Source organism: Clytia hemisphaerica, unplaced genomic scaffold (genome assembly GCF_902728285.1).
Source record: "Clytia hemisphaerica strain Z4C2 unplaced genomic scaffold, Clytia hemisphaerica genome assembly, whole genome shotgun sequence".
Lineage (NCBI taxonomy): Eukaryota > Metazoa > Cnidaria > Hydrozoa > Leptothecata > Clytiidae > Clytia > Clytia hemisphaerica.
In genome coordinates this window covers 298286-312482 of record NW_027104588.1, presented here as the reverse complement: position 1 = coordinate 312482, position 14197 = coordinate 298286, and the positions used below count along the sequence as shown (strand labels likewise).

General features: G+C 35.2%; 2 protein-coding genes across 2 annotated transcripts in view; both read right to left on the bottom strand.

Moving 5' to 3' along the window:
- Positions 1-2467, bottom strand: part of LOC136823587 (1-acyl-sn-glycerol-3-phosphate acyltransferase gamma-like) — a 31741-nt gene extending 29274 nt beyond the window's left edge. The window contains exons 1-2 of the mRNA XM_067079767.1: positions 2293-2467; positions 1882-2051 (exon numbers count right to left, since the gene is read on the bottom strand). Coding sequence (XP_066935868.1) covers positions 1882-2051; positions 2293-2449 — 327 coding nt within the window. The 5' untranslated portion in view covers positions 2450-2467. The remainder of the gene's footprint in view (positions 1-1881; positions 2052-2292) is intronic.
- Positions 2468-4592: 2125 nt separating this feature from the next.
- LOC136823585 (D-glucuronyl C5-epimerase-like) lies at positions 4593-7341 on the bottom strand. Its single transcript, XM_067079765.1, has 3 exons — positions 6643-7341; positions 6047-6184; positions 4593-5796 (listed from the first exon to the last, which is right to left on the bottom strand). Exons 1-3 carry the CDS (start codon positions 7289-7291, stop codon positions 4913-4915), a joined length of 1671 nt encoding a protein of 556 aa, XP_066935866.1. The 5' UTR covers positions 7292-7341; the 3' UTR covers positions 4593-4912.
- Positions 7342-14197: the final 6856 nt, after the last annotated feature.

Here is a 14197-nt window from a genome sequence, read left to right as displayed (position 1 = left end):
ACCTTATTGGGACTAATTTGACCAAATTTTGATCTTTCAAGGGGCAAAAAGTTCAAAATTTCCTATGTAGTAAGGAACTCCATAAGGAACTTTGAGACTGAAATTCTCTGTAAAAATAAGGAACTCCAGGCTCAGAGCAAAGTTAAGGTTCCTTATAAAAAAAAAACGTGTATCTGCAAAGCCTATGTCCTTGCTTAGGTAGGTTCCTGTCTGTCTGTCTGTACCTAATCGTAATATAGAATTCTTTTAGAAATTTATTGATGATTTTATGAGAGGGGAGCCTTAGAAATATAGGATTTTGTGCTTGTTACGGCAAGCTTTTTCTTATTTTGATCAACAAAGCTATTATCTCACAATAGAGTTGTTAAAAATCCAACATCTTTTTATACAGTTTTTTATGAACTTAAGTATTCCCACACAAAATTGATCACTTTTTCCCATTGCAACCAAGGAGCCGTTTGCTTCCGATGATTAGGTACAATGAAAAAAAAGGAGTTAATTCTCTATTTCTTATTACCTCTATGATAGAACATAAAAGGCATTTGATGTCAGAGGGTAAAAACTTTAATTATAGCCCTGCAATACAACTGTCAATCATTTTTAAGAAAACTGATTGGATGATTAATGTCACGTGGCCGGTCAATATTTCTCCATAGTGACCAGTTATGAAATTGACACCATTAAAATGTCAATTACTTTTATTACTTTATTTTTGCAGGGCTATAAATGGATTATCAAGCATAATCCATAATGAATTCCACATGGCTATAGATCACTATAACTCAAATTGCGGTCAGTTCGGAGCTCTTGTGAATTAAGTCCCATGTACCCAAATGAAACCATTGGACAATTTAGCTGGCAGAAAGCAAGATCAACAAACTGAACGTTGTTGTTAGATTCAAATTAACGGGAAACCTTCCGTAATTTGATTAGGAATGGATGACATGAATAATATTCATCTGGTTTCTAGGACCTTTTTCCTCTGGTGGTAATTCCCTTTTCAATATACTGTAAAGTAACCAAAAATAAGGCAACACACATCTCTTATCAATATTTCCGTCTTAAAGCTTTCTTCAAGATCTCCATAATTATTATTGTGAGGTAGCATTATTGTACACTGTATATGACTGTGAGGATGATACTCAAAATCTATCAAACTCTCGAGAACAAGAAATGTAACCAAAATGGGACCCACCTGTCCACAATTAGTTACGTCTAAAACATTCCGTGAGTCATCGCGCATCAAAACATTCCAATCGACACAAAAGCTCATAATTAAGACGGTACAAGGTTTGATTTTACTGTCATACTTTTGTGGTTCGGTCTGTTGTCATAATCGGTTAGGGTTATTAGTTAGGTAGGAACAAGCAATGCAGAATTCTTGATAAACGGCGTAAATTAAATTATATCATTTTTCTTAAGTGCTAACCCCCCTTGGGAAATTCATTTAAAATTTCACACCCCCTCTTAGAAAATCAGTATAAATGAAACGATTATACAAGAGTCATAATTAGGTTAGATGATTTTTGTTGAATATTATAGACCTCTATTTACAAAGAAGAGGACCACCCCCCTTAACTGGCAACCCCCCCTTAGGAAAGTCATAGTTTTAACACCCCCTGTTTTTGGTTCATTAAAACCCAAGACCCCCCCTAAATATAGGGGGGTAGAAACTATGTTTTTCCTATCCAAATAATCCAAAAAAGGCAGAATTTGACCCTAACTTGTTACAAGAGGGCAGAAGGAGGAATAAAAAAAATAGCAGACCAAACACTAAGCCTATATCATTATGTAGCCGTTTGTATTTTGAATTTTAAAAATACATAAAATCAAGCATAAGAAAATAGCAAAAATCAAGTGGAAAGATTATTGTAAACTTACCCCTAAAAAACCTAGCCTTTCAGCGAACACCCAGCAAGTTAACCAATCAATATCACCATAATGGTTGATGACTGTCAATGATTTCTCTTTGGAGATCTTCCTAATATCCTCATCTATGCCGTACATATGCAACTTGGTTTGACCCCACCATTCAGCAAGGAAGGTGATCACTAATAAAGGAAACAATGACAAAAAACATCAGTACGAAATTCACTTTTTTTCTTTAAGAACAAACTAAAACGTAAGGGTTTGAGGCCAGAAAAGTAAGAACACGATAAGAACATTCTAAGACTTTGCGGGCTCTAAAACGTCTTTTATTATACACCATTACACCAAGATACTGAAGTTCAAGTCCATTTACTCTAAAAGTGTGTTAAGATACCGTTCATTTTCAATTCATAAATTTCATACCTGAGAAAAGACAATATGCAAGTTTGGTTGTCAAGATCTGATACGTGTGTCTATGTATCCAAAATAAGGGTAAAATACAAAGTTGCAGCATATTGACCATGATGCCAGTTGTGAAATAGACCATGATGAACCATGATAAAATCAAAGACTTGATCATTTTCTTGTGTTTTTTATTAGCTCTGAAGAAATGAATGGAATTGTATGAAGAGATTGATAATAACACACTGACTCACAATGAAAGTACTACTTTAATCGGATTAAATTTCGCGAGCGAAAGAAAACCACAAAATTTTCTGGATTTAATTTCGCGAGTCAGGGTTTGAAAAATCTCGCGTGGATTTAATTTCGCGAATAAGCCTGAAAACAGCTGAAAAATAGCCATTTTTTGGCAAAAATGGAGACTTTGAACTGGTTTCTCCGCCGTTAATGCGATTTTAAAAGTTTTGTGGTGGATTTAATTTTGCGAGTCAGAAATCTCACGCGCTTTCACGACTTTTAATCTCGGGAAAGTTGATCCGATTAAAGTATGAAAAGAGGAATAGATCGCCAAAAACCTATATGAGAATAATTTGCATTTATCGCAGAAAATTCACTTCAAAATGACATTGGCCACTAAACAGTCTAATAAATTAAAGGTTTGGTTTTTAAATAAGAGTAATATCGTTTGCTTACTCATCGATTTCAATTCACAAGCTTTTATACATTAAATTGACACGAATGTGGAGCAAGATCGGTCAGAAAGAGGAAAAGAAAAACGTTTTTTGCTTATATCAGCATAACATAACAATAGGCAGACACTGTCCTGACTACGTTAAATTGCTCGTGTAGGCCCAATTAAACATAAAAAATTAAAATAAAAAAAATTGAAGCTCAACTGAAGTTGAGAATATGAAATGTGAGTCTGATATGAAACGGGAAAACTTATGTAAAAATCAAACCTTTAATAATCGAATCTAATCCGAAATCTCTTTAGCAGAAAAAGAAAGATTTTGAGATCATATGTATTGCCTATTATTCTATTATTTTTCCTACTATTCGCTTTAAGTATGCACTCTTTTTTTGCTACCAAATACAAACCACTCTAAAGGGAATTGCTCAAATTACACTGCCATAGTTTACATTTGGTAACAAAATAGAGTGCACACTTATGTGAATAAACATTACTGATATATTCAAAAAATATTTCCATCCCAAAATATTTCCGTAACATTGAAAAATAAAATCTTTGAATTAGGGCACGAAAATCAAAAAGGTCATAAATGATAAAACCAAATGAAGTTTTATAAAACAGTTAACATAGAGGGGAATGAGTAACCTAGGGTACAGTAATGCAAATAACCATTTTATATAAAAGATAAAAGCACACACGATGTAAAGTTCTTGGTGTTCGATAAGGTAAAGTCTCATCTTTGTACTTTGTACTTTAAAACTTTGAAATCCGATGACATCAGAAAATTTAAAGATATAATGAACCTTGATTGAGTGGATAATGATTGAAGCAATTATACTAACTAAACAAAGAATCTATAGCAATTAATTATTCGAAAAAAAAAAAAATGAAAAATGTATAAAATTAAATAATATTTGGTTTAAAAAATAAATACAAAATTAATTAACCCTTTGAGTGCCAGGGTCTTTTTTTCTAAGTTTTTTTTTAAAAATCGCTAGTTCAAACTTTAAGGGCTTATATCTCCTGATCTAGAAAGAATTAGAAGCTCGTATATAGCTCGTTGGATAGCTTAGAGTCTCCTCTTTCTTTTGGGCGCCTTCGGCGCCGCCCGATTTAGGAAGGGCGTGGTGGGCGGCGGCGCAAGGGGGGGGGGGGGGGGGGGTAGGTTAGGGAATTAAAGCAGTCAGGCCCGCTGCGCGGACCTGACTGAACTGATGGAAAGGTGCCAGTGGTAAAACTTCAAATCAATTCACTAGAAGACAGAATAAAGTAAAACAGGGCCAAATTTGGAGGTTCTTGGATCACTCGTTGACCAAAAATAGTCAAAAAACGGTCAGAATCTCAAAAAAGTGAATTTTTGTCAATTTTTTGCATTTTTTTGACTTTTTTGCTTAAAATCTCGCTGGAAAGACTCATTTTTGAAATTCTTTTTGCTTGACCATAAAGGACAATCTAATTCCTACGAGTTCGACCAAAAATAACGATTTCTAACTCAAACTGGGCATTACAGGAGGGCTTCGCCCTCCTATATAGCCCATGTCGTATATATACGACATCGGCACTTAAAGGGTTAAAAAACAACAACATTGCAATTCAATTTGTCGGTTAAAAATGATAGTATCAAATCTTTTCAAACATTTTTGTATGATTCAAACTTTTCGTTTGTTTCGTATCTTATTCAAAATAATTTGGGGGCATTTTTAATAAAACTTACGAAGTATAAAAAAACTTCAATTTTAATATAAAATAATTGAATAAAAATATTATCAAAATATTTCATTAAAAACCTAAAACATTAATGAAATTTCATTAAAAATATAATGTCTATAAAAACATTCATTCGTAACTTGCCATGAGTGACCACAAGCATGCAACACAACAAAAACGCACCCACCAAAACAATAATATATTTTTTTAAAACGTCCTAAAAATTCACACCAACCAATTCATTCAATTGTGTCGAGATAGGATACCAGAAACATAACCAGTCCAACGTTGTAATACTTCTTTTAAAACTTTACTTTCTTTAATACTTAACAGAGCAGTCAATTGCTCTAAATGGACTCTATGATATTGCCAACGTGCACGATTAGGGGATATACCTGGTATTGACAAATGGCGTAAATCGTAAAATGTACCATGACCGTTATCATAAAGAGGTATCATTTTTTCTAATGTTGTAAAACCATCATTGAATAAATGTTGAGCAGTACCTCCACGTGAATCACCGGCAACTTTCCATAAATCATACAAACCAAACAATGAAAACATGAAACCGTTCAAGACATAGGATGGAGCTTGTGTTGGGTATTCTTCATACCAAGGTAAGCCAAATAAATCTGCTTTGACACCATTCTCAGTTGAAGTTCTATGGAAAACTAAAGTTGCTTTCAAAGCTGCATCCAAGTATTTCTCTTTCTTAGTATGTAAATAAACACGCGTTAAAAGGGATATAGCTTGACCTTGACCCATTGCGCTATACCACCCTGGTGCAGCTTCCATTCTATTACAAATTTTACGTTTAACATTGACTTTCCAGCCTCCACTTTCATCTTGAAACTTAACAAACCAATCAGCTGCTGCCATGAAATAACTAACAAAATCTTTATCTAAAAGAAGGAGCTCAGATACTCCTTCAACCTTTGTTATTGTAATCGAAATAATTTTTTTCAACATGATGTCAACTGTTTTTCCATTTCTACCACCTTCAATAAAAGATAAACCTTTCAGTAAATCAACACTCAAATCTCTCGTCAAAAGTGTTCTTTTTGTTAGTTTCCCAAGTCCATGTGTGATTGTCTTTCCATCTTGACTTCTCAAAATTTGAGAATTGTCTGAAAAAAAGAAGAAGATTCTTCTAGATGATGGTGATCAAATCTAAGCTACAGTAAAAGCAAAATACTATTTTACTAAATTTTTAAGTCAATTGAAAAAAAATCTAGATTTACGATCTCAGAAATGTTGGGAATATGATCAAATAAAGCCTTTCTTGAAGCATTTTTGAATTTGTGATCAGGGGTGCAGTGCTTTGCTAAGATTGCTGCAATAAAAAAAGACATCTTTTCTGAGAATTTTTCACAGTACCTGTTTTGTATGTAAGTGTGTATTGAACTTCATTGTCACCCAAAACTTTAATTTCAAAGTTCTGTGGCTCTTCCTTGAACTTGATTTTGATTACAAAAAGTTCTTTGGGGACGGAAGTGATTGTTGACTTGCCACTATCTGATGTGAAAGAACTTACATTAAAAGTTTGAGCATATTCAACATTTTCTGGCATTGAAACCATAGGAATGAACAGACCAAAGCTGTGGGTTATGTATCATTAAGCTTTTGCACATATTATCTATGTAAAATTTTACTTAAGAACTTCAAGAATGGGGAATTTCCCTAGGCCTACATATTGTTTTAAGGCCTTAAGTGAAGATTGCTTACGTTCAGAGACACTTAAAGTACAATTAGATTGATGCTCACAATAACAAAAGTAGGTTATTTGAGAAAATTATTTTACTCTAACCATGTCAAGAGGTCGGATTTTTTATTCAGAGAACTCTAAAAAAAATTTAAAATCAAAGTTGTTTCAATAAGTTTTTGTGGAAATTTTTGAAACTTCAAGAGAAGGGCCAACAAAAAAAGCCTTCTCGACATTGTAGCCCAATGCTATTAATTCAAAAAAATTATACCTTCAGGAAAGGTGAGTTTCTTTTGAAGAATGGATTTTGATTCCAGATAATATCTTGATATGAAGGACAATCCATACTGTGCAATTTGTGTAGGATAATAATAGCCCTTCGGGTCCCATTGTGTTGTGATTGGTACTTCATACTTTGCACATATACACTTTACACGAGCACGTTTTGGAACATTGGAAGTATGAAATGACAGATATTCTACTTTGTAATTGTACTTTGGATAGACTGTTTCTGGATCGACATATGCAGGGTTGACATGATACCATTTAAAGGAATTGCTTGACACATATTGTCCAAAATGACCATAGTATTCTTCCAAGAATGAAAAAGGAATGTAGAGATTTTCTTTGTACTTTATTCCCTGAGCTGTTTTCTGATTATTAGTGTTTATTTGTACTTGTTGAACAGCTCTTTCAGGTCTTGTTATTTCCACTGGAAAAGTTCTAGACTCTGCTGTAGTCTTTTTACCTATTTCTAAATCAATTTCCTTATTACTTTTAATGGTATCAAATACCTGTTGGTTGACCAAAGAGTGGTCTTTATCATTATTCAAAAGTACTTTGTGGTTGGAAATGTAATAGAGAATAAATAAAAATCCAAACACTCCAGCTATCGACACCATTTGTAATTTACGGATCATTTTGTGCTTAGTCTAAAGTAAAAACAGAATTATACTTTTAATCGCACATAAAAATCATGAATTAAAAAATAAATATATAGATGGCACTTCTTATCGGGATTCTAAGGTTTACAGAAACACCAGCTTTTTACTGATTTTCACCTCAAGTGCTCAAAACTCATAACCTTTTTAGTCTGAGAAATAAACAAAATTAGAGTTCGTTGAGTTTCTGAAAAAGTCTCATCCTCAAATCTCTTTTATCTTCATCACAGGATCCATTCTCAACCTTGAAAAACATCATATTTTTTTGCAATTTCTTCAAGTTTTTCCTTCAAAGAATATGGCTCACTTTCGTTTTCCCCAGATGTTGCGACAGAAAAACATTAGGCTCCTGCTCTCCAGGCCATTTAGTTTAAAGCCTGAAAGACTAGAGTAGAATATCTCTAACCTTTCTGAGGAAAGCAATAGTGAAGCCATTTATTTCCCATCCAGAATGCGCCCAGAACGCACTGTAATCACGACAACAGATTTTATCTAGCGGTTCCTTTATTTTTGAGGATTGCAGTTTTTGAAACTAGCAATATATTTTAACTTCAAGCCCGCGTTTTGGATGGGAAATAAGTGGCTTCGTGGTCTAGACTGGCTATTGTTTTGTATAATTTTATAAGGTAGCACAATTCATGCAAAAATGATAACAATCTTTTTGTTTTTATTCTCAGGAATGCCACCAATCATCGATGCCATCCTCTACGGATTTGCCATACAAACAATAGGACTAACAGACTTGACAAAAAAAACAAAAGGAAAACCCAAGAATGTTACGGCAAGGGCATTGAGTGTATCTGCCAGATATCACCCACAATAGACACAATAAAAAAGGGGTTAACAAGCTAGATGCTGAATGGACCTACCTGATGATGAAAGTTAGATAGCAATGCGAGGAGAAAAATTAAAAAAATCAGTCAGAAAATAGAGCGTTAAGCGAAAATGCATAACACAATAAATTCATCATTGATTGTTGATGGGGGGAGAGGGAAAGGTTGTAGCGAAAAAATAAATAGAAAGTTCTGGTCGCAAAAATCGGTTTTATTGACAATTGGATCATGCTTGATGGTGAGCATTGTTATCAATAATGTTTTTGTGTGAAAAGCATAGAAATATAAGGAAAAAATCCAATGAAAATCTGCATTGTCATTTTGCATCAGTGTGCAAAATTTCATAAAAAAATATAAAGTACAGCTCGAGAAATTTAAGAAATACTGTCTTTCCAGCAAAAATAGGTTGTTCCGGCGATTTTTAAATAGTTCTGGCTTCAAAAATCAATTTTATTGAAAATATTGAAACATACTTGATGGTGGGCATTGCTATTAATACAACTAATTATAAGAAAAAAGTCCAATGAAAATCCAGAAAACAAACTAGCTTTAAAACTAAATATTGAAGTCACAAAAGATCGATTGGCAAAAAACTTGTCCCATGCCCAGAAAATCAAAATTAAAAAAAAAAGAAAAAACCCCCACACAGTGCGGCTGGAACGATTTTACCAGCTTTTTAGCAATTTTTGCCTTGCTAACCCAAATCCTGCAATCTCTTTAGCTTAAGGAAGATCAAAATAAGGATTTTTCAGGGTTTTGAAAAAAACGCATAGCAGAAATTTTTTCATCTTCACAGCATAAGTTTTATTAATAATATTCAATACAGTATACTATTTGTATCTCTCAGAAAATAAACACTTACAAAATGAGATAGTTTATCATTTGTGTCCCTGCAAGCGATTTGGAGCACATTGAAAATGGGCCGATCTTTAAAAAGCCGAACTTTTGGCCGATATGGACCGGTCTGGACCATTCCTGGCCGAATTTGACCGATCTTGGCCAATCTAGGCCGATCTTAGCTGAGCCATGTTTCTAAATCTTTTCTCTAAACAAAGGCCGATCTAGACCGGTCCAAATCGGCCAAATTCGGGCAAGTCCGATCTGAAAACAAACAAGCAACTCTTTTTCGTATGACGGTTTTTTGTTTACAATCTCGAGTACCTAAAATCTTTCGAATCTTTTTGTAAAGTGTTCGAATGAACTGCAGAGAACGTTGGAATGTTTTGAAAATTGTTCGATCAAATTATTAAAAAAGTTTTCCAATTGTTTTGAAAAGTCTCTGACTCTAAAATCAAAACAAAAGCAAAAGTAAAGGAAGTATTTTCATTTTTTTTGTTTTCACTAAAACCATCACGAGAATAATTTTTCATGAGCTAATAGATTACTGGTATTATTGGAATATCAGCAAAGGAAAGGCAAGTAACAGTTCTTCCTTTTCAGAGATTGTGCTGTTGTTAGTTAAAAGAAACAATTGGTATTCCTTTTGGTTTTGGTGTTACTTTAGTAGCTGTGTATGAAATACGAAGAAAAATATTGACATGCAAGTTTTAACAGGGGAGATATGTAAATGATACAGGGATGTCTAAATAAACTAACAAAGGGACGCAGTGCAATTCTATTCTAAGGAGGATTTCTAACAATATTTTCTAAATGGATTCATAAGAGCGAGTGAGTCAAGGTTATGATATACAAGGGAGATGTGATTTACGACGAAAACGCTGTTTGAACTGTTTGAAAACAATTTTGCTTATAATTAGTATTTCGGCTTCCGTAAAACATTCTGGACCGGTTCGTATCGGCCTGGACCGGTCCATATCGGCCTAGACCGGTCTTACATTGGCCGAACATCATTATTTTTGTTTTATCAGGTTTGTAACTTGCCAAAACCGGACCTGGCCGTTATAGGCCGATCCAGACCGGACTTGGCCGATCCGAACCGGACCAGGCCGATTTGGGCCGTAGAATTACTTGGCCGATCCTGGCCGATCTTGAATGTGCTCTAATTCGCTTGCAGGGACACATTTGTAATACCCCCGTATTTGGATCATTCTATCGTGGGCGCAAAATAAGGTGGAAACTAAGTGGCACCCTCAGCGCAAGATTGCCGTCTAATCATTAATTTGTCCGCGCAAAAACGTGAGCTAATCATTTTTTTCTTTCTTGCGCGCTAAAGGGGAAAATGGAAGTGATTCATATTCTTTGAAGGAAGAACGCCAGAAAAAACCCATTGACCAAAAGATTGATTTTGTAGTTGAGAATTGATCCTGTCAGACCAAAACTTATACATCAAGATTACAGGATTTGGAGTACGGGACGATTTTACTTTAGTTTTCAGTGGTTTCACTCTCGATTTCAAGCCAACATCTTAGCAACGGGGTGCTCGCCCATAGTTACAGGGGTTCGTGAAAAAAAAAAACATAGAAAGTTTTCCAAATCCCCTATTTTTATTGAACCAATAAAAACTTTTCCATGTTTCACTTTTTTGCACTAATTCTTCAAAATGAAAATATTTAAGATTTAAAGTTCTTCTTTTATTCAATGATTTTTTACGGCACTTTGTTGACAATCTAACTCATGGTCATGCATCAAATTCCTACTTTCTTCAGTAAATTGAAGATGAGAAAAAACCTAAGCCTTAGGATCACGGATTGAAACAAATATATGAAGGGTGGGGATTTTACAGCCGCTTGTCGTGCAAACAATAAGAGGCCTCAGGTGCCAAAAAGAAGAGCCATGTGAAATGTGGCTATCTCATTGGTGGAAATTTGTATCAGTAGATTGAGACCACTTTCGTTTTTGTTGCAGATTTTGATATAAACTTCTCTCACAGGGATTACTTGTCAATGTGTTGTGTCAACTTCTCAACATTGTATTGTTGTAAAGGAAAAGATAAAAGAGGTAAGACTAGCCTAGTTTCTAATCCTGATATAGGAGTTCAAGCTCAGACTCTTCATACGAAAATTACGGGAAACGCATATTTGGACTTTGTACCCTATGCTGCAGGACATGCGGGACAAAATGAGTTTTTTTAAGTTTAAAAAAAAACGCCACATAGAAGATCCATACGCTTGAGAAAATGATTGACAGATATAAGTTTTCCACCCGCGCGGGAGCTCACGGGCATTCTGTGAGCGTTCTCGGCTCAATCTTCGGACCGCCCTAAAAATGGTAGACCTAGCTGAGACAGATCATTTCGATGGAAGTTGTTGGAATATTTACAAGAATCTTGACAGAAATAATTTTGTTAGGTCTAACAAATTGATGTTTGTAAGTGAACTTTACAGTTTTGATTCCCATTGAAGAATCATATTCTGGTTTTCATGTTGTTAGATGCTGTTTTAGAGCTTTAGAGCTAGCCTGTTAGATTGCCTGTGAAACACTGAAAAACTATAATTTTGATCTTCCTCAAGGTAAAAAAGAGGTTGCAAGATGTAGCACCCACTCAAGATTTGGGTTAGCAAGGCAAAAATTGCTAAATAGCTGGTAAAATCGTAATCCTGGAATATCAAAGTTCTCCCTGCACTAATGTCATCTAGATAGTCACGGAAATCCTTGCATTTGCACAGGGTTCGACATGCGGCAAATGCAACGGGTCGAAAATGAAAGTGACGAAAAAACCCGTGCAAATACACTCAATCACTGCGACCTGTTGCATTTACACAGAGTGGAAAACTGTTACACTTGATTATAAAAAAATGCACTGATCAAAATTTTAACCCGTAGACAAAAATTTTCTAAAAAGGCTAAAGAATCTTCTAAAGAGAAAATGAAAATGCCAATCGTCTTCGTTTTATGCCATTTTCATTTTAAAGTTGAGATTAGTTAATTTTCCCGCATTTTTGCCTTACACGTTCTAGCTCATTTGCACAGGGTCTGAAAAAATTGTTGAAACCGTTGCAAATGCACACCCCGTGCAAATGCAAGAATTTCCGTGACTGTCTAGACCTACTTATCTTTGCACTCCTAAACAAGATAGTTCGTCTTTTCAGGCATAGACTGCCAGACTGCTCTAGATTGTATACCAATTTTCAAATTGAACTTTCGAACTTTATCGATCAAAATTAAACAATAACTGTTCAAACATCAAACACATACCATAAAGTCGGGTAACTTGCATCAGTGGAGGCTAACATGCATAGTAGCCCTCAAATGACTGATCATTTCTGTTCAGAGCCAAAATATGGTTTGTATGGGATCGAGCTCGGTACAGCTGTGCTGACCACACCAATCAAAGCAGCAAAATTTTAAAACAAATGAACAGTACCGTGAGAGGTCCTAAATCCGACACCACTGCCTAAATCCGATGGGGTCTTTCAAAGATACAAACTAAAATAAAAACAAACCTTTCGCTATAACGCAACGAAGATACCAAAGTGTCAACTAAACTGAGAGATTTGATACACTGAACCAATTGAACCAAATAACAATAATTGCTTATTATAACAAAAGATATTTTTTTATTGCAATATGCACAACGTCATAAATGACAACAGTAGTAACAGCATCATAAAAAGTAATGAGATGTTTTGATTTTCCAAAGCACACGAAAATATAAAAGAGGTCTGTGTACGAGCGTGCTCATTTTGAAACGTTAAGTAATCGAGCCTGGTTTTTATTACTTTATACTGGCACGTGGCTTGATTGCGTGCCTTCTTCCGTAAATAAACATCCGGACTTATGGGTGGTAAAGAGGGCGTTGATAGTTGCCGCCTCATTCAGTTAGGAAATCTAGCTTTCAGAAAAAACAACATCAGTCATCTACAGGATGTATTTCGACAACAAGGATGAGAGCTACCTGAATCAAGTTCGCAAGACAATTAATTAAAACTTGAAAGTTTGAAACAAAATAAAACGTGCAGTAGCCAAAATCAACCAACCAAAATTTGTCATTCAATTCCCGAGACAGCGCTTCTATTTTTAAGGCCTAGTTTATACGCTAAAGTAAAAACAAATCCGCACATGTAAATGGGTCAGTGTTTGAGGTCCGGCAAAATTTCCGGGAAATAGCCTATCCGGCAGTGCGCAGATCTAGGTGGGTTCCATCTCCTCCGTAGATCTTTTTCTTGGGAAGTTGATCTTCAAATTAGTTCTCAAGGTTGGCTTGGCTCAAATTATTTCATCTATGGCTCAAATTTTAGGCAATTCCTCATAGTTTTTGAGAAAGTTAATTTCATTTAAAAGCGCCAGGTTATTTTTCCATGAATCCCTTTAGAAGTTTTGCGGCGAATTTTTTGCTTGAGAGCCAGGTAAACGATATAGCGCTTTTGCAGCATTAATCTTTGATACGCATTTTGGCGGGAAGCTAGTGTGACTGTCATTGATTCAATGTTTGTTATTCAAATTAAGTGCTACCGCATCCGCCCTTTTTTCAACTTCCCGCCATTTTTGCAATTTAGTCTGTTTGTTTCTTGATGGAAACCAGCCCAAGTTGTTTCGTATTTTTCCCGCACAAGTCACTTTTATTACAAAACTATTATCGTTTTAAACATGAGCAACTGATCCAGAATAAAAGGTAATTATTTTTACAAATCACACTTTTTAATTACATTAATTGACATCTTGACATTACAGCTATCTTGTTAGATGTTTTGTTTCGAGAGTTCTAGCAATAGTTTATCGTTCAACTTGGAGAGGGAATGTTTGTAAACATAGAATTTTTTTTCATAACAGTTATTTGGGGGGTCGGAATTAGGCAGTGGTGTCGGATTTAGGACCTCCCACGGCCAGACGATCTCAATCGAACGGAATCGACGATCGAACCAGTCGAACCAAATCGAACGCAATCGATGATCGAACCAGTCGAACCAAATCGAACGCAATCGAACGTCAAAATTCTGGGTAATATTTGATTGGTTCGATTGTTGTTTGACTGGTTCGATCGTCGATTCCGTTCGATTGAGATCGTCTGGCTTTATTATTGCAGCTTCCCAACAACCAAGCTCTCAAACATCACAAGCCGAATGAAATTACTTTCGATTTCCCATAGAAATTATGCGATGATCAATTCTGGGGGTCAATGAATCGACGATCGAACGCAATCAAACGCAATCAA

What these genes read in the sequence shown, in the direction of transcription:
- LOC136823585 (XM_067079765.1), bottom strand. Translation starts at nt 7,291, where the DNA reads ATGATCCGTAAATTACAAATGGTGTCGATAGCTGGAGTGTTTGGATTT. An exon ending in GAAACTCACCTTTCCTGAAG is followed by an intron (nt 6,185 to 6,642) that starts GTATAATTTTTT and finishes CTTTCACATCAG; the next exon opens with ATAGTGGCAAGTCAACAATC. An exon ending in CACACTTACATACAAAACAG is followed by an intron (nt 5,797 to 6,046) that starts GTACTGTGAAAA and finishes TCTTTTTTTCAG; the next exon opens with ACAATTCTCAAATTTTGAGA.